This window comes from Artibeus jamaicensis, unplaced genomic scaffold (assembly GCF_021234435.1).
Source record: "Artibeus jamaicensis isolate MK-2021 breed Jamaican fruit bat unplaced genomic scaffold, CSHL_Jam_final contig_1284, whole genome shotgun sequence".
Classification (NCBI taxonomy): domain Eukaryota; kingdom Metazoa; phylum Chordata; class Mammalia; order Chiroptera; family Phyllostomidae; genus Artibeus; species Artibeus jamaicensis.
The window spans coordinates 2,189,530-2,215,611 of record NW_026521249.1 but is presented as its reverse complement, the minus strand read 5'-3'; the positions used below and the strand labels follow the sequence as shown (position 1 = coordinate 2,215,611).

Sequence of the window (26,082 nt, the reverse complement as noted above, 5' to 3'; positions counted from 1 at the left end):
TCCAGGACCCCGTCTGGGACGCGGCGCTGTGTTTGGTCCTCACCTCTCCTTGGCCTCCCATCTCGGTTGTTCCTTGTCTTTCATGGCCTTGGCATGTGTCAAAAGTAGCACTCAGGTATTTGGCGGGCTGTCCCTCAATATGGATTTGTTTAATGTTTTTCACGATTCAGCTGAGGTGATGGATTTTGGGGTAGAACACCAAGTGGTGTTCTTCTCGTCGTGTCGTATCAGGAGGTGCGTGATAGCTTAATTTATTACCGGTCATTTTAATCGTGATCACTGGGCTAAGCCCACTTGCCAGGCTTTCCACTGTAAAGTTACCGTCTTTCCCTTTCCATGCCCTATTGGTTAGATACCAGTCACAGGTCCCGCCCTCACGAAGCGGGGTTGGGGGGAATTAAGTTGTGCCTCCCAGGGAAGGAGTTGTAAAAGATTTGCGGACATACGTTAAAACCAAGTGCCACCGACCAGGCTGGTGGGGGAGTTGCTTTGGCACCATGCAGGTAGCTGTCCTGTTTCCAGTGAGGTGGTTTTTCTCATGACTGTTCGGTTTTGAACTCAGGGAAGCAGGCCGTCATCCCTCTTCCCAACTTTCTGTCAGCAGGTTAGGGGTTTTGAATAATAAAGTGCTGGAGGAATCCAATTTCTTTGCGTATGTGTGATGCTTTATCAGATTTCTGCTGGCAGTTGCATTTTAATAGTGGAGAATTCGGAGGCTGTGTCCCGTGGGAGGGAGCAGGGGAGATGAGGCTGAGGAGCGTCCTGGGCCCTCAGGTCATGAGACAGCGGTGCTCTCCTTGGCATGTGACGCACTCATTTGCTTCCAAAAGCAAGGTAACGACTGACTTACAGGAAGCACTAACGTCACTAGCAGACTGTATTTTTAGAGATGCCTTTTCCCCACCTAAAGGCTATAGTTGAACTTCTAATTACCTCCTGTGAATTTAAGGGAAAAATGTGGTCGTAAGTGTGGCTGATGTAGTGGCTCTGTGCTGAAGTGTTCTGAGGCCAGTGGTACATTTAGATGCTCCAAAATTCTTCACCAGCTGCTTTTAAAATTATCTATGAAAAACTCTACACAGAAGGCACCGTTTCCACAATTCTGACCAACTCTGTTATGATCAATGATTGCCAATCACGTGGGTCTAATAGTGCAGAAAGGAGTCTCCTACGGGAAAAGAAATACTTGATGGGTTTCTAAGGACATGTAAGTCAGGATTATCTGGTTTTGATCAGCTTTTCCAGCTCCCAGTGACACAGGTAACTAAGAAGAAAATAAGCAATATACCCCTACCCTGGGGGCAGCACACTTGACTGATTGTTCTGGGAACAAAGCTGATTTTAAGGACCTGGTTTGCAGATAATCTGCTCTAGCAGGTGAACTGTTGAAATCTGGAACTTTCTCTTCTAGGACGATTTCCTGTTCAGTGTCTCCATTTTAAGTGGGATCCTTTGCAGCATCCTGGCCGTGTTGAAGTTTATGCTGGGGAAGGTTCTGACCAGCAGAGCGCTCATAACAGATGGTGAGTAAGGCCAGTGCGGCTGGTCTCCGAGGGCTGAGGTCACAGTGAGGGAAGATGCTGTGTGCATCGGTTTTTGATGCTTGTCTTGCAGAAGGAGCCAACAACCGGGAGTCGGTTCTCACTAGCCTCGCCTTCCCAGGCTGTTTCATGATTCTCAGGGTTCACATGTCAGGGCAGATGGCTTGTGCTCCGGGAATATAATAAACTCTTCATGAATCACCTCCACCCTGACCTCCTACCAGGGCAGACTGGGGCTCCCCAGCCTCTTAACTATGAAGTGCAAAGGGTTTTCTAGAATCTTGGATTTTATGTGCATTGCTCCAAATAAAAAGTCAGAGTCTCTTCTGAAATCTATAAGTTTTCTGTGTGGATTCTCCATGCTCACGTTCCCCTCCACTTAGTGAGACACTCACCTGGGAGATGAGGTTGCAGTTAGCAGGGTTTCGCTGGGAAAGTGATCCATGTGTTCTCTGCCGGAAACCCAGACCAGACTGAAGGGTCCCTCTGTGTCCCTAGGGGTCCGGGGACACTTTCTGCATGGCCTTGGGGTGACAGAGAAGGGTGTGTGAAAGCAGGAAAAATGCATTTCAGTCCGAGAATGAGTGCCTGTGCAAAAATGAGAAGCTTGACAAACATGATCTCCTGGCCATTTTTTTCTTTCTCTTTTTGTTTTTCTTTTTCTTGAGCATGTGCAGTTAGTTGTCAGAGGGTCAGGAGTAGAGACATGATCCCTTGTACCCTGGGATGAGAGGTCAAAGGGTAAAAGCTTGTAGGTTGGTATGTATGTCTGCACAAAACAAAGCAGAAATATTGGATTTCTTTTTTTATAAAAAAGATTTTATTAATTTCTAGAGAGAGGGGAACAAAAGGAGAAAGGGAGGGAAACATCAAAGTGTGAGAGTTGCCTCTTGCACACCCCCAGCCAGGGACCTGGCCCGTGCCCTGACTGGGAACCAAACCGGTGACCTCTTGATCTGCAGACTGGTGCTCAGTCCATTGAGCCACACCAGCCAGGGCTTGGATTTCTTCTTTAACAAAGTAACCTCTCCCCCTCCGCCCCCCAGCTCTCAAGGTTCTCTCCTCTGTGAAGTGGGTGAGTGCAGACGGACAAGCATGGGTTCTGTTGTGGAGGGCGAGGATGGCAGTGCAGAGGGCCCTGCTCTTCCACGTGACAAAACCTGGTGACACTGTGTGACCTCTGACTCCTCGTCCTGTGCCGATGTCCTGCTGTGTGTGGAGCTGGGCTTTTGCACAGTGGGGCAGGTGGGCAGGAAGTCAGAGCACTGTTCTCAGCTTTGCTGCCACGGCTGTCCTGGGAGGAGCACCATCAGTGTGTATATGCGTGTGCGTACGTGTGTGTGGTTCCTTTGAACAGACCTGACACTGTTGGGTCTTATGTGACCTGACATGCCCACTGCACACAGGGACCCCAGACACTTGTCAGCTAGCTGCGACCGCTGGCAGCATCAGAATTGCTTGTGGTGTTTGTTAAAAACACAGATTCCTGGACCTCACCCCGGAAGACTCTGGGTCTGGGGACAGAGGGGGCCTAGGAAGTCACATTGTACAATAGTGTCCAGTCCGCTCAGTGCACCCTGAGGTTCGTCCTGCCCCCATGGCCACCGAGAGGGGCCAGGACAAGTGGCTCCCCGGGGAGGTGGACCTGGCAGTGTCCCCCATGCCATTTCGACCAGCAGGGCCTGCTGTCTGCTTCTCTCCTTGCAAGACGACACCTTTCTCCCTGTGCTGTGGAAGCCAGGTGCCCATAGAATCCAAGCTTTTTAAATAGTAACTAACAGCCGTTTAAAACAGTTACAGGGTTGGTGCCTGGGGTCAGGGCCTCCACTCCCCTGCTCTGCTTCCCGGCCCCTGTGTGGACCAGGAGGCCCAGCCGGTTGGGGCCGCTGTGCTTGGCCAGCCCAGTGCGGTTAGGACTCAGGAAGCAGGTCCTGGGGTGGCTGCTGTTAGAGCTCGTACTGCAGTGCCCCCGCCCAGTGGGTTTGCAGAGTCCCTTTGAGCTTGGCACTGTGCTGTGTGCCATGTTAGCTGGGGACCGAGCTCCTGGTGCAGTCAGGTGACCTCTTTCCTGTGTGTGTCCCTCTGCTACAAAGAGTCCTGCCCCTGGTGTAAAGGGATAGCTCTTCCTCTCTGGCCGGATCTGAAGAACTTGTGACTCAGTCCCAAGAGAGCGATGCAGCCTGCCTGCAGCCGCAGCCTGCGCTGCGTGTGGTCTCTGTCACCCACACCGACAGCTCGGACTTAGAGACGGTTTGTATCCAACTGACCCTTAGAGCGTGGTCTATGCTCTCTGGGGCTGACCCAGAATTTGTGGGGAAGTGTTCAGTCTTTGTGGTCTTTGTGGTCTGGTACTTTTTTAATCTGAAAAAGCAAATGCCCCCTTTGGCCACGGAGTCCTTTTCTTAGGGTCGAGCAATGCAGGGATGCTTGTGTTGGGTCCGGCCACCTTCAGGTCTCCTTCATGTGGCTCTGAGGGACACAGCTGCCTGAGCCCTCCAGGTCTGTACAGAGCGGAGGCCTGGCTGGAACCCCGTTTCTCCAGCTGTGTGTTCTGTGCCGCCATCTCGTGTCTCTGCCTGGAGCGTGAGTGACGGGAGGGCAGGCCAGGGAGCGGAGGCTGCACGGCCCGAACGGCTTTGTGGGTCGCGGTGGCGAGTGCGGAGAACTGGCTCCTCTTCCAGTCCTCAGTTGAGCTCTAAAGTCACAACGCCCCTCTGACTTACAGAGCCTCACATGTTCCCTGTTTGCACACAGAAGTGCTCTCCGAGTCCGAGGGTGGACCCAGCAGTCGGGCCCTCCCACCCATGACCGTGGGGCTCGACCTTCCCAGAGCAGTGACCCCTCAGCCTTGACAGTAGTTCCACATCATGTTTCTATTTACACTTTCCCAGACACTTCCTATTTACACTTCATTGTTCCTTTAACTTGTCACCACTTCATACGGCACAGAGAAGACTGCAACGCTAGGTATCTTTTTCCTGATGAAGTAACTTCTGACTTCATAACGTTCATATACAGAACTATCCACACACATAAGCAGTATTTCCATCATACTCTCGAACCAGGGAGGGGTCATTACAAAGTGGATGGTTTAAGGGAAAACTGTTCCAAAAACAGGAAAGCAGGGAAGAGTGCGCCTCAGGCTGAGGGCATCTGGGGGCCGCGTGAGGAGTGGGCATGGGCCGTGGGTAAGGGCAGACCATGCAGGACTTCACGTCAGGGGTAGGATGTTGTATGTTTTACTAAATATGTAAATGTTGAGGAGACACGACTGATGTTTCAGCCCCTGGCCGTCAGTCAGGTGGGGAACAGGGTAGAGGGAGACAGTGCTGAAGCAGGGGCGGGGCTCTGGGGGAGCCAGGCGAGGTGAGTGGTGGCTTGGACAGGGTGAGGGCAGAGGTGGAGGGTTGGGGTGTGAAGAGGTGTTGGGGATGTGGCCCTGGGGGTCGGTGGCAGAGGGAGAGGAAGGCAGGTGAGAGAGCCCTGCTGCCAGGGGCAAAGGACCGCCAGCCCCCGGGGACTGGGTCGGGGTGCTCTGTGCTCCCTCGCTTGGCTGGAGTGTCAGCCAGATGTGCAGAGGTAATTGCCTCCTGCTAATTGTGTTTTCTGGGATGAAGTTTTACTTACTCATTGATTAGCAGAGCTAAGGAACCTTCTGTGATGATCTCTTGGTTCTTTCCTCACTCAGGGACGGTGGGGGGGGGGGTGGCGGGGTTGGGGAGATGTGTCCGTCATTGACACTGGGGGTTTCTGAGGGGCTGGCTCTGGAGGGCATCCTTCAAGGGCACCCTGAGAATGTCCCTCTCGTGGTCTGGCTCATTCTCTCCAAGAAGAAAGCAAGTTCCAGCTCCCCGCTGGTGCAGGCAGGGAGCGCGGGCCTCACCTGTCACCTGGTGAGGAGGCTGATTCCCCCCCTGAGCTGTATATGAATCGGGTCAGGCGGAGTCCACCAGATCCTCTGTTGTTGGGTTGTGTCCTTACAAGAAGCAGATCTTCAGAAATGGGGACATCGGGGCGTAGGCAGATTTTAGATGTCCCCACCCTGTGCTGTGCAGCAAATCTTGTCTAATTAGGTTTCGTCCCTTTAGATATTTATTTAATCAACATGCTATTGTTGCTGTCAGCACTAGGCCGAAGCTGGCCTTGCATTATTTAAGGTAAACGACTTTGTGCAGCAAGTTCACACTGCTGACCACGCAGAGGATTGTGCAGAGGGGCCGGGAGCCGGGCTCCCAGGTGGCCCACGGGACAAAGGCCCGGGTTGAGTCGAGCGGCCTTTGCCGACGCTGCTCCCAGTCCTTCACAACGCTGAAATGCCAAGATCCTCTCATGGTTTTAAGCACATGGAAACTTTTAATCAGAATTTTCTTCGTAAAATTGATATACTTAAATTATACAGATTCTTACCTAGTCACTAAGGCCAGAATGGTGGTGTCTATTCAGGACAACCTCTTAAACAGCCAACAGCATTTATTCTGGACAACGGCTCTGGTTTTAACTGTGGAGGCAGGAACCAGCCTCCGGGCCTGGGTGGGGCGGGCACAGCCCCCTGAGGTGAGGCCTGTGTGCCGTCGGGAAGGTGAGCGCTTTGCTGGGCGGGGCCGACAGCTCAGGGTCCTTCGTGCGGGGTGCGTGCAGCTGGAAGGCTCTCACGTTCCTAAGGACGTTGAGGGGCAGACACAGGACTGTCCCCTGGTCTCTGGGAGGAGGCCAGTGCAGCACTCCCCTGCAGGCTTGCGAGAGGCCAAGGCAAAGCCGAAATGAGTCAGGCTCTGTCGTAACCAAGGCTGGGCAGAGTGGAGAAGGCCAGAGGCTCCCAGAAGGTGCAGGTGAACCAGGTGGGCAGACCAGGAGTCCATCGGCTGTGACCTGCTGGGGTGGTACACGGGTGGGTCACAGGAGGCTGGGCCGTCCTTGGCTGGCAGAGCTGGCGACTTGGTGGAGCTGAGTGGACATCTAGTGGCCGTCTTGGGGAACCTCACATTCTCTCTGCACCCTTTCTGAGTGCCACTAGGCTTCTCCACCGGCCGACCTGCGCACCCATGGCAGAGACGTGGAGACCAGCCAGGTTCCAGCCTGCCTCGGGCAGCGGTCACCTCCTTGTCTCTCCCCGTCCTCTAGCCGCTCTCCAAACAAACCCTCCCCAAGTTTGAGAGTGGCAGAGAGCGAAACTCCAGCCCAGGTCACCTGCGACAGAGTGATTAATGGCTTCTGCTGTTTCATTTGGTGGCCTTCTGAGGAAGGGTGTGGGACAGATTTAAAAAAAAAAAAACCAGGAAGATGCAGAGGACAGCCAGATGCTGTCCATTTACTGGGGCCACTCTGGCTGCTGTTGGGGGGGTGGATTGTGGATTAAGGGAGATGTGGGCAGGAGGGGCAGCGGGGAAGGCAGTGAGGAGGCAGGGGTGCAGGCCAGGGATGGGGGGGCCCGGTCTGGGCTGGGGCGGTGGGGGTGGTGAGCGATACAGTGACGGAGAATGAGTTTGGGAGGTGAGAGTTGGTGAGAATAACTGGGTGGGTGATTAGACTTGGGGCGGGACAGAAAGGCGGGCTCCCAGAGTTTTGGCCTTGGCAGCTAGGTGGATGGTGGCATCATTTACAGAGAAGACGAGGTGTTTTGGACCAGAAACAGGTATTTGCTTTGAACATGGCCAGTCTGAGATGCTTACGTGAGGGAGTCTGCGGCTGAAGGGCAAGGCCAGGCCAAAGGGAGAGACCTGGGGGACACTGACACGCGGGATCAGAGGTGACAGGCTCAAGAGGATGTAGACAGAGGGAGAGTCCAGGGGACTGAGGCAGGGCACTGAGATGGGGAAGAAGGATCCAGCAAAGCAGACCGAGAAGGAAGAGCTGGAGGGGCAGGGAGAGACCAGCAGAGTCACAGGGGCTGGGGAAAGTCCTCCTGGCAGGCTGTAAGGGGAGGAGGCGTGTGGCAGCAGGGAGTGAGTCGCTGGCCCCGGGCACTACTCTGGAGGAGAGAACCTGCCTGGGGTGGGGTGAAGAGAGAGCGGAGGTGCCATCGGGGGGACACCTCTTCCAGTTTTGTAGAGGTCAACAGCGAATGGGACTTGCGATGTGGGTGGTGTGCAGTCAGGCGGGAGTCTGCAGTGGGTGATGGGAAGATTTATCCCAGTGGGAATGTTCCAGAAGAGGGAGAAGAATTTTGAGAACAAAGCCCTTTGGTGAACAGGTGTGAAGGGTCAGCCTGACCTAGGAACCTCGGTAACTGGAGTGGCAACTGAGTGTGGGGGGCGACTGTCACCGGGGGTGGTGGACTTGTGTTGGGAGGGTGAGGTATTGCTGCCCAAACCTGTGTGCTCTGAGAGGGACAAGGCCGTCATCCGCTGAGAACGGGTGTGGGGAGAAGACAGTCCGAGGGAAGGGCGAGGGTGGCACTGTCCGCTGAGATGTGGTGCAGGGCCAGCCGGGGTATCTCGTTCCCATCGCTGGGGAGCGGCCTGTCGAAGTCTCCGCCTTGGATCTCGAGGTCTTCCTCAGGCTTTGCTCAAACTTTCTCTACCCCCATGCTCTTCCCCCCTCCACTGCTCTTCCTTTAGAACCTCTCTCCTAGGTGTACAGTCCCCAGTAAATACGTTTAAGGTTGTCTGATCTTAGTTTTCCTGCTTGAAACTGCAGTTAACACTAGTGAGTTCAGTGAACGCATGGTACTTACACAGGTGGAGCTGCTCCGGGTATGAAACAGGGCCTGTTGGCATGGTGACTGACCCTGTGCAGACCAGCTACCAGGAGGTCGCCAGGCCAGCGTGGACCCAGGGCTTCTCCAGGCTACCATTACACCCCTCCGAGGCCGGCAAGGAGCCTAGTGGCCTATGCCACAGTGTGGCCCCAGGAGCCCCTCTAAGCCAGTCCCTTCCCACGTGGCCTTTGAAAACTCACAGGTACAATGGAATTGTGATACCTAAGTCTTGGGGACCAGCTGAGGTATGACATATGTGAAAGGAGATGATTCTGTCTGTCAGCTCCAGTCGTCTTTTGGCGGCCATTTCTGCAACCAGCACCTAGTTCTTGACCTTGCATTTCTCTTCCTAGAGGGTGAAAATCCTCAGGTGACTCACACAGACCCTGGAGGAAGGGATGTGGGTTCCGGTAGAAGCCTAGCCCTGTTCCTCTCAAATCTGCATAACTTCAGTCAGTCCATTTAACCTCACTCTGCTTAACTTTAGTTCTCTCATCAGTAAACTTGGATAATAATCACACTTCATAGCACTGAGACGATCCCAGCTAGGTCCGAGGCCCAGCAGACATTCAGCAGCTTTGAGGCGCCAAGTATTTGAATGAGTCCTGTGTGCCAGGTGCTGCCCTGACCTTCACAGGGTCAGGATGAGCTAGTGCGAGGGAGGGAGGAGGACCGACAGTGAGCACAGACAGGCTGTGTCGGGTGGACATCCGTGCCTGGCAGGAAAAGGGCACTGACACTGGGGGTGACAGCTCTGGCTAGTAAGGTCTCTTGTGACATTTGAACAAAGACATGACAAGCCACTTCGGGGTCTAAGTTGGCGGCTCTCCCCTGTGAGAATGCTTCTGGGTGGCATTCCCTGCAGCAGCGGTTGGAATGTTGGAGGCATGGCTGGTGTTTGGGCAGCTTCCTGGGGGCTGAGACAGTTCATGCAGCACTGCCGTCAGGCTCTCTCTGCTTCTCTCCTAGGGTTTAACTCCCTTGTGGGAGGCGTGATGGGCTTCTCTATTCTTCTGAGTGCTGAGGTGTTCAAGCACAACTCAGCGGTCTGGTACCTGGATGGCAGCACAGGTGTGCTGATTGGCCTTACCATATTTGCCTACGGGGTCAAGTAAGTGCCTATTTTCCTCTTTGTTTTACTTGCAGCCAAGAGTATTCCTCCCCCCCCCCCAATGGTTTATACCTTGTACCTGCAACCCTCCTGAGCCTCAGTGAGGTCAGGTCACTGAAAACATTCCCATGGGGAATGTTAGGGATCAGAAGTTCTTGTGGCTGGCACCAGAGTGGGGCAAGGACTTTGATAAGAGGCATGGACTTTAAGTCACAAAGGGCACCAGTGCTGGGCTGAGGAGTCCCCATAACTGTGAAAACTGGCTGTGAAAACCAGGGGGGATTGTATTTGAGTGAGACAGGCTACTGGAGTCTCAAGCATTCCTTTTGAGGTACCTACACATGGACTCGCTTGCCCACAAGCTCATTTGTTCTGGGCCCCAGTGCAGGGGCAGCAGCTTAAAAAGTGCCAGGAATATGCAGGCGGAATTGAACAGACTAGCTTCGCGGCGAGGGCTGAAGGGGTGGGCAGGGGTGAGCAGCTCTCTCCAGGGAAGGAAGCCCCGGCAGGCACAATTGCTTTGCTGAGCCCTACCTCACTCAGCCTCAGGCACAGGTGAGTGCCAGGTCTGAGCTCTCCATTATCCTAGCCATTCTCTGAGACCTTCCCTCTCCCCACCTCAACTCAGATTTCCAGTGCTTCCAGTGGATCATCCACACAAGGGGCCTGCCTTGGCTGATGTTGTGGACTCTACTAAAACCTCTCAAAGGCCCACAAACCCTAAACAAGCAGCAGCTGGCCTTGGCATGCTCGGGACAAGTGGTGATAGATCTTGACTTGCATTGTAACTCCCCTCAGGGGACCCCGAGCCTGACATAAACTTTGGCCAGTCTTGTCTTAGAACATAGCTTCAACTCCACAGCCACAAACCCAGCACAAGTGGCAACCAACCACAAATGACTGTGTAGCTCCTACCAGGCAGGCCCAAGCCAGTCACAGGGAACAGCTGACCTTGGCCTGCACTGGAGCCAACATACCTATGACCCGCTTTAGACCACATGAGATCACCACCCAAGCAGCTCCATAAATGGCTCATCTGAAGGGTGGGCACAGCCCATTAGAGTGACTCCTACTATGTGGTTAGCCCTGCACAACAGCTTGTTTGCTGTGGTCATGGACAGGCAGACAGCCTGAAGGTCAGTCCCACCCACTGATGTGCCAACAGCAGTCAAAAGCTGTACTGCACAGGGGGGCACAAAGCTCACACAGGGGACACTCCTGGGCACCTGGCTCAGGTGACCAGGGAGACTGCACCATGGGGCCCCATAGGACACTACATAAGGACACTCTACCAAGACTGTGTGAGGCATAGCAAATCTACCTAATAATACACAGAAGCAAACACAGACAGGCAACCAAAAAGAGGAGACAAAGAAACATGCACCAAATGAAAGAAGAGAAAACTCCAGAAAAAGAACTAAACAAGAGAACTAAGCAATCTATCAGATACAGAGTTCGAAACACCAAGGATCCAATTAGTGATCTGGAAGGAAAGGCAGTAGAAAATACCCAATTGGAACAGCAAAAAGAAGGAATATTTAAAAATAAGGATAGTTTAAGGGAAAACATCAAGAATAACAACATTTGTATCATAGGGGTACCGGAAGGAGAAGAGAGGGAGCAAGGGATTGAAAACCTATTTGAAGAAATAATGACCTGAAAACTTACTAATCTGGTCCAGGAAACACAGAGGGTCCCAAACAAGATGAACCCAAAAAGGCCCACACCAAGATGCATCATATTTAAAAGGGCAAAGGTTAGCCCTGACTAGTGTAGCTCAGTGGATTGAGCGCGGGCCTGTGAACCAGAGTATCGTGGTTCGATTCCCAGTCAGGGCACATGCCTAGGTTGCAGGCCAGTTCTCAGCAGGGGACACACGAGAGGCAACCATACATTGATATTTCCCTATCTCCTTCCCTTCCCCTCTAAAGATAAATAAATTTAAAAAAATACTGTTTAAAAAAAAAGGCCAAAGGATAAAAAGACAAAGAGAGAATTTTAAAAACAGCAAGAGAAAAGCAGTTATCTATAAGGGAGCTCCTGTTTAAGACTGGCAGCTGATTTCTCAGCAAATACTTTGCAGGTCAGAAAGGGACTGGCATGAAATACTCAGGGTAATGAAAAACAAGGACCTACAACCAAGATTACTTTACCCAGCAAAGCTATCATTTAGAATCTAAGGACACATAAGGAGCTTCCAAGACAAGAAAAAGCTAAAGGAGTTCATCACCACCAAACCAGTATTACATGAAATGTAAAAGGGCATTCTTTAAGAAGAAGAAGAAAAAGATAAAAGTTATAAATAATAAAATGTCAATAAATACATATCTGTCAACGGCTGAATCTAAAAAACAAATGGGCAAGCAGAACAAAAGCAGACTTGTAGATACAAAGAACATTTTGATGGCTGGCAGATGGGAGGGGGGTCGAGGAAATGGGTGAGAAAGGCGAAGGGATTAAGAAGCACAAATTTGGTTGTTATGGAACAGTCATGGGGATGTAAAGTACAGCATGGGGAGTACAGTCAATAACTGTGTATGGTGTCAGAGGGGTATGAGTTTTATTGGGGTGATCTCTTAGTAAGTTATATAAATTTCTAATTACTGGGGCGTACACCTGAAACTAATATTACATGTCAACTGTAATTGAAAAATTAAAAGATTAAAAAAGAAAAAAGGGACAAGTGACATCACAGATATACAAAGGATTATAAGAAAATACTATGAACAATTTTATGCCAACAAACTGAGCTACCTGGAAGAAATTTCCAGAATAATACAAGAAACAGAAAATCTGCACAGACCAATAATTGCTAACAAAATCGAATCAGTAATCAAAAAACTTCCAACAAACAAAAGCCCTGGACCAGATGGCTTCATAGGTGAATTTTATCAAACATACAAAGAAGAATTAACACCTATCTTTCTTAAACTATTCCAAAAAATTCAAGAGGAGGAGAAGCTCCTAAATTCGTGTTATGGTAGTTATTACCCTGATACCAAAACCAAAGACACTACAAAGAAGAAAATCATAGGCCAATATGTTTGTTGAACATAGATGCAAAAATCCCCAGCTGAATATTAGCAAACTGAATTCAGCAATACATTAAAAAGGTCATACACTATGATCAAGTGGAATTTATTCTTGGGATGCAAGACTGGTTCAACACCCCAAAATCAATTAATCCGCTACATCACATAAACAAAATGAAGGATAAAAATCATATGGTCATATCAATACATGCTGAAAAAGCATTTGATAAAATCTAGTACCTATTTATGATGAAAACTCTCAGCAAAGTAGAAGCAGAGGCAACATACCTCAATTTAATAAAGGCCACATACAACAAACACACAGCGAGCATCATATTCAGTGGTGAAAAGCTGAAAACTTTGTCTTTAAGGTCAGGAACAAGACAAGGATGTCTACTTTCACCACTTTTACTCAACATCAGAGAAGAAAATGAAATAGAAGGCATCCAAATTGGAAAGGAAGAAATAAAACTGTCATTATTTGCAGATGACATGATATTATATAGACAGAACTCTGAAGATTCTATCAAAAAGACTACTAGGACTAATAAACATATTTTGTAAAGTAGCAGGATACAAAATTAATATTCAGAAATCAGTTGCATTTTTATACAATAATAATGACCTCTGAGAAAGAGAAAATAAGAAAACAATCCTATTTAAAATAGCATCAAAAAGAATACATAGAAATAAATGTAACGGAGGAGGTAAAATCCCTGTACTTGGAAAACTGTAAGATGCTGAAGAAAAAAATTGAAGATACAAATAAATGGAAGGCTACACTGTGCTCAAGAACTGGAAGAATTAACATACTTAAAATGCCCACACTATACCAGGAAATCTATAGAGTCAGTATGATACCTACTGGAATACTAATGGCATTTTCACAGAACTAGAACAAATTATGTGGAACCATAAAAGTTTAAGTAGCTGAATTTATCTTGAGAAAGAAGAACTAAATAGGAGGTTTATTACATTACCTGACATCAAACTATACTACAAGGCTATAGTAATCAAACCAGCACGGTACTGTCATAAAAACAGACACATAGATCAATGGGACAGAAAAAGAGAGCCCAGAGATAAACCCACAATGATTTGGTCAATTAATTTATGACAAAAAAGACAAGAATAAACAATGGGGTAAAGATAATCTCTTCAATAATTGGTGTTGGAAAACGGACATGTACAAAAGAATGAAATTAGACCATTTTCTGACACCATATACAAAAATAAACTGAAAATAGATTGAAGACAATTATAGGACCTGAAACCATAAAGCTCCTAGAAGAAAACAAAGGGCAGTGGGAGACTCTTTGACATCACTCTTAGTAATATTTTTCTGGCTATGTCTTCTTGGTCAAGGGATATGAAAAAAATAAATGGGAATATATCGAACTAAAAAGTTTTTGCAGTGAAGAAACCAACAAAACAGAACCTACTTCATGGGAGAAGATATGCACCAATGATACGTCCCATAAGGGGTTAATTTCCAAAACATATAAAGAAATCATAAACACCAACACAAAACAACAAACCCCTAACATTCTGATTAAAAAATGGGCAGAGGACCTGAGTAGACATTTCTCTAAAGAGGACATACAGATGGCCAACAGACATATGAAAGGATGCTCAACATCACTAGTTGTCAGTGACAGGCAAATTAAAAACACAGTTGCCCCCTCACACGTATCAGAATGACTATTGTCAGCCAATCAAACCAGTGTTAACCAGGACGTGGAGAAGAGGAAGCCCTTGTGCACTGTTCGTGGGACTGTGAATTGGTGCAGCCACTGTGGGAAACGGTACGGAGGTTCCTCAAAGAATTAAAAGTAGGTGTAACCACATACCCAGCAATCCCACTTCTGGGTATGTATCCAGAAAAATCTAAAACCCTAATGCAAAAAGATACGTGCAGCATTGTTACAGTAACCGACATACTGAAGCAGCCTAAGTGCCCATGGATAGACGCGGGGGTAGAAAAGGTGCGGGTCGTACATACAAGGGAACCGGACTCTGCCCTGAAAGAAGAACCCTACGTTTGCCACCACGTGGATGGACCCGGGAAGCATTATGCTAAGTGAGGCAAGTCAGAGACCAATACCATGTGATCTCACTGATATTCGGAGTCTGAAAACAAAATATAGGAGCAAACAAAACATTAAATTTTATACTTTCAATAATTAGGTGAATTGTAAAGAACTTGTGTACATGCCCACTTTTACAAACTAATTATCTTCTTCAGTGGGGAACACGTGTTAGTGGTCTGGGGTGGAGGGGGCAAGGGAGGGATGCGAGCGGGTGTCTTGGGTTGAGGAAAATGTTCTGGAACCAGGGGTTGGGGGCGGCTGGACCGTCTGTGCATATACACTGAAAACCGCTGGGCCACGTACTGTAAGAGGCTGCAGTTGCCTCTGCTGTCTGGGCTCTGGAGGGTCTGTGTTGGGGTGACCTGTCTGCCTGCTCTCTGCAGACTCCTCATCGACATGGTGCCCAGGGTCAGGCAGACGCGCCACTACGAGATGTTTGAGTGAGGAGGGCCGGAGCCGCCGGTTCTGCAGTCACGTGAGGCCCTGCGGTCGCGTGAAGACCGGCAGGACGACGAGAGGTTTCCACCAAGGCCGATGGTGCCGATGTCTGTGTGAACGTCCAGTTTCTTCTTTGGAAAGTGTGTGTTCATGGGAACGCGGCCGCCCCTCACTCCACCACCCCCGACACCCAGCAGGACCACGTGCACAGGAGGGGGACTGGTTTCCCATTTCCGGTGGGAACTGACCTTTTCTATTTTCAGGAGTAAAAGGGTTCTTGTGGGTGGGATAAGATCTCCACTCGGCAGACAGTTTTTCTGTGGTGCTCAAGGCCTGAAATAGATGGCAGCTGACCAGACCCGCCTCCTCTGGACGGGCTCCAGCCACCTCGGCGCTCTAGACCCTGTCACCTCCCGGCAGAGTTTAAGGGCAGACCGACTGCATCCTTGTGTCCCTCAGCCCTTCACATACCCAGAACCATCCGTCTACAGCACTTCCTAATTTCTATCGATATATTTCATTAGTTTCATACTGTTTTACTAATCCTAAATCTAAACAGATTTGTTCAAAAGGAGACCATTCTATTTTTCAGGTACTTAGTGATGTATGTATGAGCTTTGCATGGATGAACTAAGCACATGACCCTTTCTTGTACATTCAGAACCTGAATATACATGTCAAAACAGGATCCATTTTTGACAGATGTGAAACCACACTTTATTTGTAATAAATAATTATATAATCGACCCCCCTGTGCATATATCTATATGCTGTGTTAAGTGGTGATGGTTCACTGCAGCCCGTTGGAGCTGGCGGATTCCTCTGTAAGGAACACGGTGTCTTCAGTTTATGCGACCTTGAGTGTAGATTCTGTGAAAATGTTCCCCAACACACAACAGCCTGTACCTCTAGCACTGCTGCTTGTCCGGCCGGGCGACGGTGTCTGACAATAAAGACCTTTACCTGTTTCGTATGGTATGGGGAAGTTCTCTATGAGAGTTGTCACCGTCACGGGCAGCTCTGTCCTTGTGCCTGAAGGGTCATGTGGCAGGGTCACTTGTTCCCGGGGGCGGGTGGAGTAGGAGCGGAGACGCCCAAGCACTGCCGTGAGGGGCTTGGTGCCTCTGTGGGGCGGGGAGTGGCCACACATGGCCTTGGTCGTGCCCGGGCCCCTGGGACGACCTGGGCTGGAACGGAGGGACGGCTGCTCCCCAGACCTCGCTGCCGCTGCCCACGCCCCCTCTGCCAGCGGCCGTTTCCGGCCGGTTCCAGGAGGGTGGTTTGGTCTAGGAGGTCACCGACCTTGGGTCAGCCTGGTGCCGTCAGAGCAGCTCCCTCCGGCAGCTCTGTAGGATGTTCACGTGCTGCATGGAGTAAAGGGCTGATTGTTCAGACAGGTCTGGGAGCTGCAAGACTCAACAGGTTTCTCTTCTGTGGGTTTTCTGTATATTTACTGTACAGTGTGGGAGGTCGGGGAAGGGAAACTAGAGCGTAGCCTTCCCTAAACTTACGCACACTCACATTTTTCTTGGCACATTTCCGGGACTGGCGTACACCAAATGTGCTGTATCTGGGAACTGTGTGCTGTCCCCCTTCAGGGCAGAGCTAGAGGGAGGCCGTGCCTTCGAGGGCTGAGCCGGGCGCCCGCGTGGATGCCCACCAGCCTTTGGTGTGAGCGTGGATTTGACCTTGTTTCCAGGGCACGTGCCTCTCCAAATGCTCACGGGCCACAGAGTCCTCTTTGTGAGGAGGAAATGGGCTCCACTTCTAACAGGCCCTGAGCCTTTTCAGGGACTCTTTTACTAGCACATCCTTAAAGATTTTTAACCACTGGCTGTAGTACAGTTATCTCAAAACACATGGCCCACTTTCAAGTGGGCCACTTGGATTCTGTCCACTTTCAAGTTCATTCCCTTCTAGGTGAATGCTCTGAAATTAGTTGCCGGTGGGCGTGATGTTAAGGGACAGAATACTCAACAGTGAGCCTGTTGTCCTCTGCTGCTTCCACGTGACCTCCCAGCGTTTTCAGCAGCGTTTGCAAACGTGGACCTGCCGCAGTGAGGCCAGCATGGGGGACGCTGCCGGGCTGTGACCCCCAGGTGGCCCCGCCCCCGCCCAGCCCCCCAAAGACCACTCCCACCTGTCACACAAGAAAAGTTTATTGAAAAATAAAGTTCTCCCTAGTTTTGTCTACAACAGAGGGAAACCCAGCAGTGTTGTCTGTGCACAGGCCGTCCGGGCGGCACGGCGCACCCGCAGGGCCCTGCGCTGCTCAACCCCAGCGCGGACCCGGAGCTGCGCGAAGACACAGATGCGAACGGTCATTAGCTCAAAGACATCAAGGTAGTGACAGCAGCTACAGTAGAAAAGACACCACCATCTCCTTTGGCATCGATTGTTCTGATATTGTCCTGTTAACGCCTGGGCAGGACAGCGAACAAAATGTCTCCCAAGTTTGCTCCATGTCCCCTTTGGCAGAGGTGGCACGCTGCGCCAAGTCCCCACCCTGCTGTCCCGGCCAGGCTTTCAGACCTCCAGCACGGCCAGTGCTCGCTCTCCGGGGCCCCTAACCCCCACCATCCAGACACACTGACTGCCCTGTGAGCACGGGCTGGCCTTTTGTGCCTCGCCAACTGTAGGGGGCCGGGGGACCAGTCTCAGGTTCCACAAAATCGGGGACAGAGGAAATGATGCTTTGAAGGAGGTAAATTCTAGTCCTATACCCACCAAAGTCTAAGACTGCTGATTCTGCTGAAAACAAAGGAACTTCAAGACAGGACTCCAGCAAATTCCTCCATATTCCACAACTGCAATCTATCTAGAAGAGCACGGAGACAGGAGGGGACATACAGCTCTAAATCAGGGAGCAAGAGGCTTACACCCCAACCAAAGTGAACTGACATTTGGGAAAAAAAAACTCACTGAACCATGAGCAGCCTCTGGGAACAGTTCTGAAGATACTCTCCCCCCCTCCACCCATGGCTTCACCAGGAAGGTGGGATAGTTTTGGGGTCCCTCAGGCCAGCTGCAGCAGCCCTGGGGGAGAAGGGCATCTTCTCTTAGCCCATGCAAACCTGTCACCACTAACCCGCCCAGGAGTCGATCCCTGTGCACTAGACTGTGGAGGAGCCACCCTGACCAGCAGGGGACAGCAGAGGGACTTCCTGGGGAATGAGTAAGTTTAATTGGTTGTTCCTTTCCCCCTCAGAACAGGAAAGCCTCTCTTACGACACTTCTGAGGAATATAGTTAACTTTTAAGGGGTACAGTCAATGAAAACATTCACTTTAATTTCTAGCTCAAAAGGTTGCATAAAGAAAAACTCTGGAGTGGTCCAGGAGGTATCAGTGGGGTAAGGTCCTGCATGGGACCAGAGGTCACCCTTGTCATCTCCTGTACACAAGTCCCTGCAGCCTGGTTTCATCTGGTGCTGAAGTCAGGCACACTTTCAGTTCAGTCAGTGCATTCAGGGTCACGGTGACGTCCTCAGCAGCAGGGTGGGCCCGGGCCTCGGAGATGCTAAGTCCACGAATCCTCTATAACATTTCATCAACCCCAGGACAGTCTCACGTAGGTATTACATGAACCAGCTGATAGGGAGTGAGCTCAGCTCTTTATTTCTCAACTTTTGTGAAATGCTAATAACAACAATATTTAACATTTACTAGAGCTTACTATGTGCCAGACACTGCTAAACACTGAATCCTCACAAAACCCCTAAGTGCTAAGAAAGCTAGGTTAATTTTTTTCCTGCATCTGAGACTACACAGCTAATTTGGCCTTCTGCGATAAAAACTTGGTTTTCCACTTTTTGTTGAAGCCAGAAAGAACAAAAGGAACTCGTCCTCCGCTTTAGGAAATCCCCACCTTCAAAAAGAAGCCTGAATCTATGTCCATCCCTCTCTTCACATGAAGGTGCGCTGTAGCCCTATAGGGACAGATGGAATTAGAATGAAGCCAATGTGAAAGCAAGTATTTTTTTAAAAATAAATCCAGGCTTGGGATGATAGCACATACAACAGAGCCTGTGGTTTAACAAAATGGACTTTTTAAAATCATGAATTTGGGGGCCATGGAAGAGGGTGGTAATACCCCGATCCCATACATGATCCCGGTAGATCGCCTTGGAGAAGCGGGGTGGCCTGCCTCAGTCTGGTCTGGAAAGCACGAACCCACCTGTGAACAGCACAGTTTCCGTCAGCCCGTCTCGGACGCCTCCGTGGCCAGTGAGAAGCACCAGGCCTCTGCTCTCAAGTGGAGCCCAGCAGTCACTTTGATTAAACCCCGTGCTCACTAAGGACACAACGGAGGTGTGCATCTCCCTTCCCCTCCATGATGTCAACCAGATTCAGTGCCTAAGGGGCCGGTGCTACTCATGAGTTCATTGGGTAATGCTCCCCGTTAGTGCCACCCCCCAGCCAGGGCGGGTGGTCTTCTCGGGCCGCGCCTCCTACATGTCTGGGGGCACGGAGCACAGGCCCACCGGCACACGGGCAACCAGCAGCCCCCAGGCCCGAGGACGTGACCGTGACCGAGCAGCTGGGGAAGGTGTGGGCTGGTCTCGAGAAAGCCTGCACTTCTCTTGGGGTTCTCGGGCTGCATGGGGGGAGCACGCGCACACCGTGGTGGCTAAGGGGGCTTGAAGGGCGTTTCTGGTGCCCAGCCTGAGCTTCCGCAGTGATAAAGGACAGGCCCTGTCTGCAAGCTGCAGGAGCCCTCTGTCTTCCTTTGACAGCACCCAGATTCCCACACCAACCCCAAAGAAAAGTGAAAAGGCACATCAGAGAAACAATAAATATCAACAAAGAAACGGACTCTCGATATTTCCAAACATACAGCAAACACACAAAAAACAAAGTATAAGCAGAGACAAAACCCCAATCTAAGCAAAAATGCAAAAAGACCCCTCTCCGTTTGTACATGTGCAAATCAAATTATGTACAAAAAATAAAATGAGGTGTTTACTGGCATTAAAAGTGTGTTTCCCCTTTGAGGAGCTTTTACTCCTGAAAGTGTTTACATGTCAAAGGAAAGCTTTTTCTCTTTTAATAAATTAGTTAAATGTTTTCCCTCAAGTTTTTTAAGAACCCAAGATCCCAGGGGGTGGGGTGGGGCAAATTTCACTTAGGAAAAAAAAATGTACAAAAACTTACAGCCCAGGCAAGATATGCTCCTAGCACAGGAAGACACTGGTCCTGGCTCAGGACCTCTCTTGGTGTGGGGCTGCTGGTTTAGGACTCGAGTAACAAGAGTCACCCGAGGCCCACACCCCGAGAGGCGCCCTCCGCCAGGGCAGGCAGGAGTCACACCTCTCTGCACACACGGCAGACGCAGGGCCCTCCCAAGGTTCCTGCTGCGGACCACTGACTGTGGACCACTGACCGGCGGTGACGTCTGCTGGGGGCCGGCAGCCAGCACTTCTCCAGTGTCACGGCCTGTTGATAATGCCTTCAACCATGTGAAGTGTGGGATGGTTTGCCCCATGTGCAGCAGCGCCCCTGCAGAACTCTGCATTACCTCGACCAGTACTGGGCTGGTGGAGACGAGAGACCTGAAGTGGGGAAAGTGCTCACTGGACTGTCTGACCCGAGGGTCCTGACACAGAGAGGAGAAAAGGGGAGGCCCTGAGCTCAGGCAGCCAGCAAATAATCTTTGCAGCTTTTGGAACACAAGGTAGGCACAGCGTCTTTGTGTAGAATGTAGCTTTCCACCTTCCTTGTTTTCTGAGTTCCTGTGCTTATTTAAACAGCCCTCTGCAAAATAGGTTAGCCTTGTGGAGTGTGGGAAATTGGTTTTGGCACGCAGGCTCCCCCTGCTGGTCTAATGCCTACACTGACGTGCTCACCATTGGAAGCTCCTGGAAGAGCCCAGGAGAGGGCGGCACCGGCCCAGGAATCGCAGGGTGGGGAACTCAGGCAAATTCGCACAATTTACAGTGCAGCCAAGAGGCCCCTTCACAGGGAAAAGCAATTCCTAACAGCACGGGAGGCAGTTATTTCTCTTCCTACTGCAGGAAACTGCCCTTGCACAGCTTCAAAGCACACACACACCCACACTTACTCACACCCTATTACCAAGGTTTCCTTTGGACTTGTGCCCCTGTGGCCGGGCCCAGGCCTGCCGGTCAGCACTCTCCCTGGCACACGTGTTCCGGGGCCACCTGAGGGGCGGGGGAGACCCCAGCTGCCCCTCCTCACCCCCTCCATTCTCTAGGATTGGAGGTGGGATTCAGACCGAGAATCTAAGTTAAGGAAAAAAAAAGGGCTGGTTGTGCATTTGGTATTTACATACCAGGGGAGAACTGCAAAGCTGGCAGCATCTAATTTTCCACACCTAAAGACCCCACTCGCTCTGGTCCTCAGGAAACAGCCCTTCCTTTAGTCTCACTTCTTGAAGGCTAAACCCAGGGATTAGCCTGGCCAGCTGTCCTGCCTGCTGGAGGCGGGGCCAGCTTCCCTGGGAATGCAGGGTGTTGGGAAGCCAGGGCTGCCAGAGCCACCAAGGCACCGAGAGCCACCGAGGGCTGGGTGTATCACAGCAACTCACCACAGGGAGACTCTGAGGAGGAGGAGAGGGCTTACTCTCACCAGCACGGGATGCCAAGGGCTCCACAGGAAAGCACCCAAAGCACTGAAACGCTGCTTAGTGGGGGTGGGGAACTCACACAAGGCAGAGCGCAGGGGCTCCAGGGCTGGAGAGGGGGGTCCAATGAGTCTGGCCAGGCCAGGCTGGCAACTGGCTTGTTTTCCTTGGAATATTGGTGCCTGGAGTGAAAGCCGCCCCCGCCCCCCACCGGTGAGTGGCAAGGACTGTGAGTTTCATCTCGGCCTGCCCCTGCTTCCCCAGCCAATGTCAAGTTCACCAAGATCCCATTCCCTGGACTTCGGTCCAATGTCAGACATTACAGAGAATGTAACGAGCCCACCTGTTTGGAGCCCAGCTCCAGGGGTGACACCAGGTCCCCAGGGCCAGCTTCACTCCTGTCCAGTCCCAGCTCACAGGCAACATCACGACGGAGTCTCAAGTAGCTCTCTCAGTCCTGCACCTCGAATTCACCACACACACGCAATGTCAGTTTCCCAACCTTGCACTTCCTGCCCTGGCTGGGCTGTCCCCCTCCTGACCTGTGGCTGCCACCCCTCAAGCACACACAAGACTGTCTTTTGTGCTGCCATCACCCACTGTAAGGGGCTACCCCCACAGCCACCCTCAGGCGTGTGCCCAGCCTCAGGGCGCACCACCTCTCCCGCCTGTACCCTGCCCGAAGCAGACCAAAAAAAAAAAAAAACAGTACAGTGAAGGTGGATGGTAAACAGTGGAAAATCAAAGAAACAAGACCTATAATCAAGACCTCTTTGCCCTTCCCTGATCCCCCGCCTGCCCTCCCAAATAAATAAGTTAATGGATTTAGGAATGTTCTCAAACACAAAGTTCTTTCCGACCAGCTGGATTCCTCCTCTGGTTTTTCGTTTTAAATGAATCTTGAGATTCGCTCTTTACGGTTGCTCCTCAAAAAATAAGACAGAGTTGTGCCAGGAAGCAGAACCAGGCTCCCGGCCCGCTGTCTGCTCTTGTGTTTTGGTGAAAACTCCACTGCGATGCTCCGACCCCAGCAGGGCAACACCAAATTGAAACCTTCCACCGAAAAGTCCAGGCTCTGGCGAGAGTCCCCAAATGACGTCTGCCCCCTGGCTCTGCCAGGACGGGGCGGGAGCCACTGTCTTCCCCAGCAGAGTGCGTGTGGGGCCCAGCCGGTGGCCGCTATAGACAGTCTTCACAGAGGGCCACCTGGCCCTTGATGAAGTCCCGGCAGGGGCAGATCCTCTGGTGCCTGGGGTGGGCGCCTGCACAGCTGAACAGCAGCAGGTCACCTTGAAACACACAGTGCTTGTTGTGGGGGTCGTAAGAGGGCACCAAGATGTCCTTGGCCAGCTCTGAGCTTTGGCAGATCACTTTGTACCTGAGGAGGAAGAGAAAGGCTCGTGGGTTGGAGATGCAGAGAAGGTACAGGTGGGCCGGGCTGACCTGGATTTGAGTCCTGGCTCCATTTGTGACCCTGGATGAATGACTGAGCCTCTCTGTGAACTGGGGATGGACAACCCTTCACTCGCAGGGGAGGTGTGGGAACGACAGCAGCACTTACAGAGCACGGGCCAAGTCTAGCTCTGGGGAAGGGCTATTATTACAATCATCATCGTCACCATGACCGCCCTGCCCTGGCAGACATGGGTGAGCTAGGCCGCCTTCCTCCCTGGCCCTGCAGCGCGAACTGACCCACACGCCAGCCGCCTGCATTTTCCTGTGTTCACAGAAGCCTCGATTCTTGCTGAAAGGTGGGGATCCAGCTGGGGAACCTGAGGTTTCCTGCTGCCCCTGGAAAGTTTCCAGATACTGGAAGAGAAGCAGTGTATTACACACCCACCCTCTCAGCCCCCGTTACTCCTGCCCGCTTTGGTCCTCCTCCAGCCAGCTAACAAACTCCCTGGCTCGGAGCCCTTGCCCACATCAATCAGGCGGTTTCCAGTGCATCTGGCAGGGACGAGGGGGCTCTGGGGAGCTGCTGGCCGGGCTCCTGCTGCTCCGGAGGGTGGCCTTCCCTCTTATCTTGCTCTGCAGTCACCAGAGAGCTCTGTGACATCTCTAAATGCCCTGACACCTCTGCTCTTGGCCTGTCAGCTGGGAGATGGAGGCACCCAGAGGATTAAGGTCACGGACCATGAAGGTGAGAGCAGGAAGTGTGGGTTTTACAGACTTCCTCAAGGAAAATGAGTCAGAAATTTGGGGCTTCCGTGTCCAACCCGAGATGCCCCTGCTGGTCAAGCCACAGAAAGGGGTCTCCAGCGCTCATCTGTGCACTGAACGTTTCCATGTGGAGCGTGGCCTTGGGAAACGGTCAGGCTTACGCTCTTTATCTAGGTGAATTTCAGCAGCTGGTGTGTCTTAAATCAACTCTTCTGCCTGGTGCCCTGCTCACCAGGAGTGTGGAAATGTCTACAACTAGTCTCAGACCCTGTGGCCAGGGGTACAATTGTCAGGAGCCATGAAGAGACCCTCCTGCTCCAGCCCCTGCATTTCCTGGCTTCTGGCTCCTGCCCCAGCTTCCTGGGTGTGAGCACATGGCGGCAGAGGCTTTGGTGGAAGCAGCCTGCCTGGGACGATGCCACAGAGTGCTTGCTTAGACAGCGTGTGCCACCAGAGCCACAGGAGCCCGTTATGAGGCAGCCCCACAAGGGTTCCCTTGATCCCGTGCCGTGGGTGCGCACGGCTCCGGCACCCTGGGGCTCCCCCTTTCTTCACCATGCAGGTCCCTGCCCCACAGCCCTGGCCGGTCAGGAAGGCCGCTCCAACATTCTTGCTTAATTAGTGCGTGGCAGTCATCGAAGAGGCGAGGTGGCTTTCCCCCCCAGGGGAGTGCGCCCAGACTCCCGCCAGCCTCCGCAGGCCAGCGTCCTTGTCCCCTGTCCGTGGGCCTCTTGCTTTTCAGGGTGCACACGTCACTGTTTCTGCTTCTCTATTCCTGTGATGCCTGTCATACCCATTCTCGGACACACTCACACTCACTCACTCACTCACTCACTCACTCACTCACACCTGCTTGGAGACTCCTGGCACAGCCTGTAGTTTCCGTTCTGCAGAGGTGCAGACCCCGGGTCGGCCCGGGCAGCTTCTCTTACGGGATGGGAATGAAAGGGCAAAGGCCCGTCTTTCCCTGGGCCTCCGAACCCCCGGCAGGGGGAAGCTGGCACTGCTCCTCGTAGAAGACACAACTTGGAGAGGTAGCCAGTTCATGAGTGAGGTCTCACATTAATGCCCATTCTTATTCACAGAGCCCAGGTCTCCCCACTGGGCACTCCAGCTCCTTCCAGGGTCTCTGCCCTCTGGTTTGGGTCAGGCTAGGTCACAGCTTGGCCACGCATGCTCTGTGCGGAGTTTGTGGTCGCCCCTCCAGCACTGACACCATGCCCGGCCTGTACCGGAGCTCAGACACTGGCCACCTGTGTCCCGAATTGAAGACAACAGTGTGGGCCACTCCGAAGGACGCAATTCATTCACAATCCAGGCCCCAAGCTGGAGAAGAGAAAGCGGCACTGCTGTAGGAGGCCCTCACTGCGAGCTGGCCATCAACACGGCTGGGCCAGGACTGCCTCACTCCGAGGGGGCACTCGATGGACCGCCAGACAGTGAGGAGGGCCGGGTGGTTAACAACGTGATCAGAATTTACGAACTTGGGGACAACGTTCAGTAGGGTGCTGACGTTCAATAGGGTGCCGACGTTCAGAGCAGTAAGTTCAGGCGGCTTTACTGCAAAAGAGCCGCCACCGCTGTCTCCCAGGAAGAAACATCTACAATGCAGGGTGGGACGGGTTGGGTGGTCCCACGCACGGCCTGGCTTTCCCGTCCTGTCCTGGTGACTCCGGGCTGCCCCACTGCCCAGGGCTCTTGGGAAGCAGGGGCCATTCTGCCTTGTCTTCGGCACTGGCTGCACATCATGTCACCATCACCCAGGATGTCCCCACTTTACAGGTGGGAAGACTGAGGAAAGTGGCCCATCAGCTCCCCTTCCTGTCCCCTCAAGGGACCTAGACCCGTCCCCCAGAGGCAGGCCTGCTGATGGGGTCCTGATCCCAGGACTGGGCAAGGGAGTGCCAAGGGTCATGTGGTGCAGATGGCCCTCCCTCCCGCTGAGGGGGGGTGGGGGGGTGGCGAGCACACTGCGGGTCAGGCCTGCCCCTGCAGCGCACCTGTTCCAGAGGTGCCGGGAAGAGTAAAAGGGGATGGGGGCTGCAGCAGGGGGAGGTGGCAGTTGACTACCGTGGTGGTTCTGTGCCAGCTCCTTGCCCGTATTCCTCACTGCTTCCCGACTCCAGGACGCAAGACTGTCACCCACCACCTGCGCTGCTTGGACAGCTGGGGGCCATCTGCGGGCGGGGCAACTGTTTGTGGTTTTGTACCCACTCCACTCCCACGGTTCTTGGTGTGACATTAGCAGAGTAAACACCTCCCACAATCTCCAAGACCAGGCATGACATTATTTATGCAAATACAGAACCCCCATTTGAATTCTAAATATATCAGCATGCCAGGTGACCTCATCCACCTAACAGTAACGATGCCAGGCTAACTTTCTCTGGGGGATCCTGCTGCAGCCTGCTCCCCAAATCCTTCCCCGGCAG

General features: G+C 52.0%; 2 protein-coding genes across 11 annotated transcripts in view; one reads left to right on the top strand and one right to left on the bottom strand.

Annotated features, from left to right (window-relative positions):
• The window catches only part of TMEM163 (transmembrane protein 163), a 222,875-nt gene extending 207,220 nt beyond the window's left edge, over positions 1 to 15,655 (top strand). Inside the window, exons 6-8 of the mRNA XM_037134493.2 lie at positions 1,412 to 1,523; positions 9,208 to 9,349; positions 14,855 to 15,655. Coding sequence (XP_036990388.2) covers positions 1,412 to 1,523; positions 9,208 to 9,349; positions 14,855 to 14,915 — 315 coding nt within the window. The 3' untranslated portion in view covers positions 14,916 to 15,655. The remainder of the gene's footprint in view (positions 1 to 1,411; positions 1,524 to 9,207; positions 9,350 to 14,854) is intronic.
• A 1,397-nt stretch (positions 15,656 to 17,052) lies between these two features.
• MGAT5 (alpha-1,6-mannosylglycoprotein 6-beta-N-acetylglucosaminyltransferase) overlaps positions 17,053 to 26,082 on the bottom strand; it is a 346,996-nt gene continuing 337,966 nt past the window's right edge. For all 10 annotated transcript variants that reach the window (XM_053666802.1, XM_053666810.1, XM_053666815.1 and 7 more), the window contains one exon: positions 17,053 to 22,868. In XM_053666802.1, coding sequence (XP_053522777.1) covers positions 22,670 to 22,868 — 199 coding nt within the window. In that variant the 3' untranslated portion in view covers positions 17,053 to 22,669. The remainder of the gene's footprint in view (positions 22,869 to 26,082) is intronic.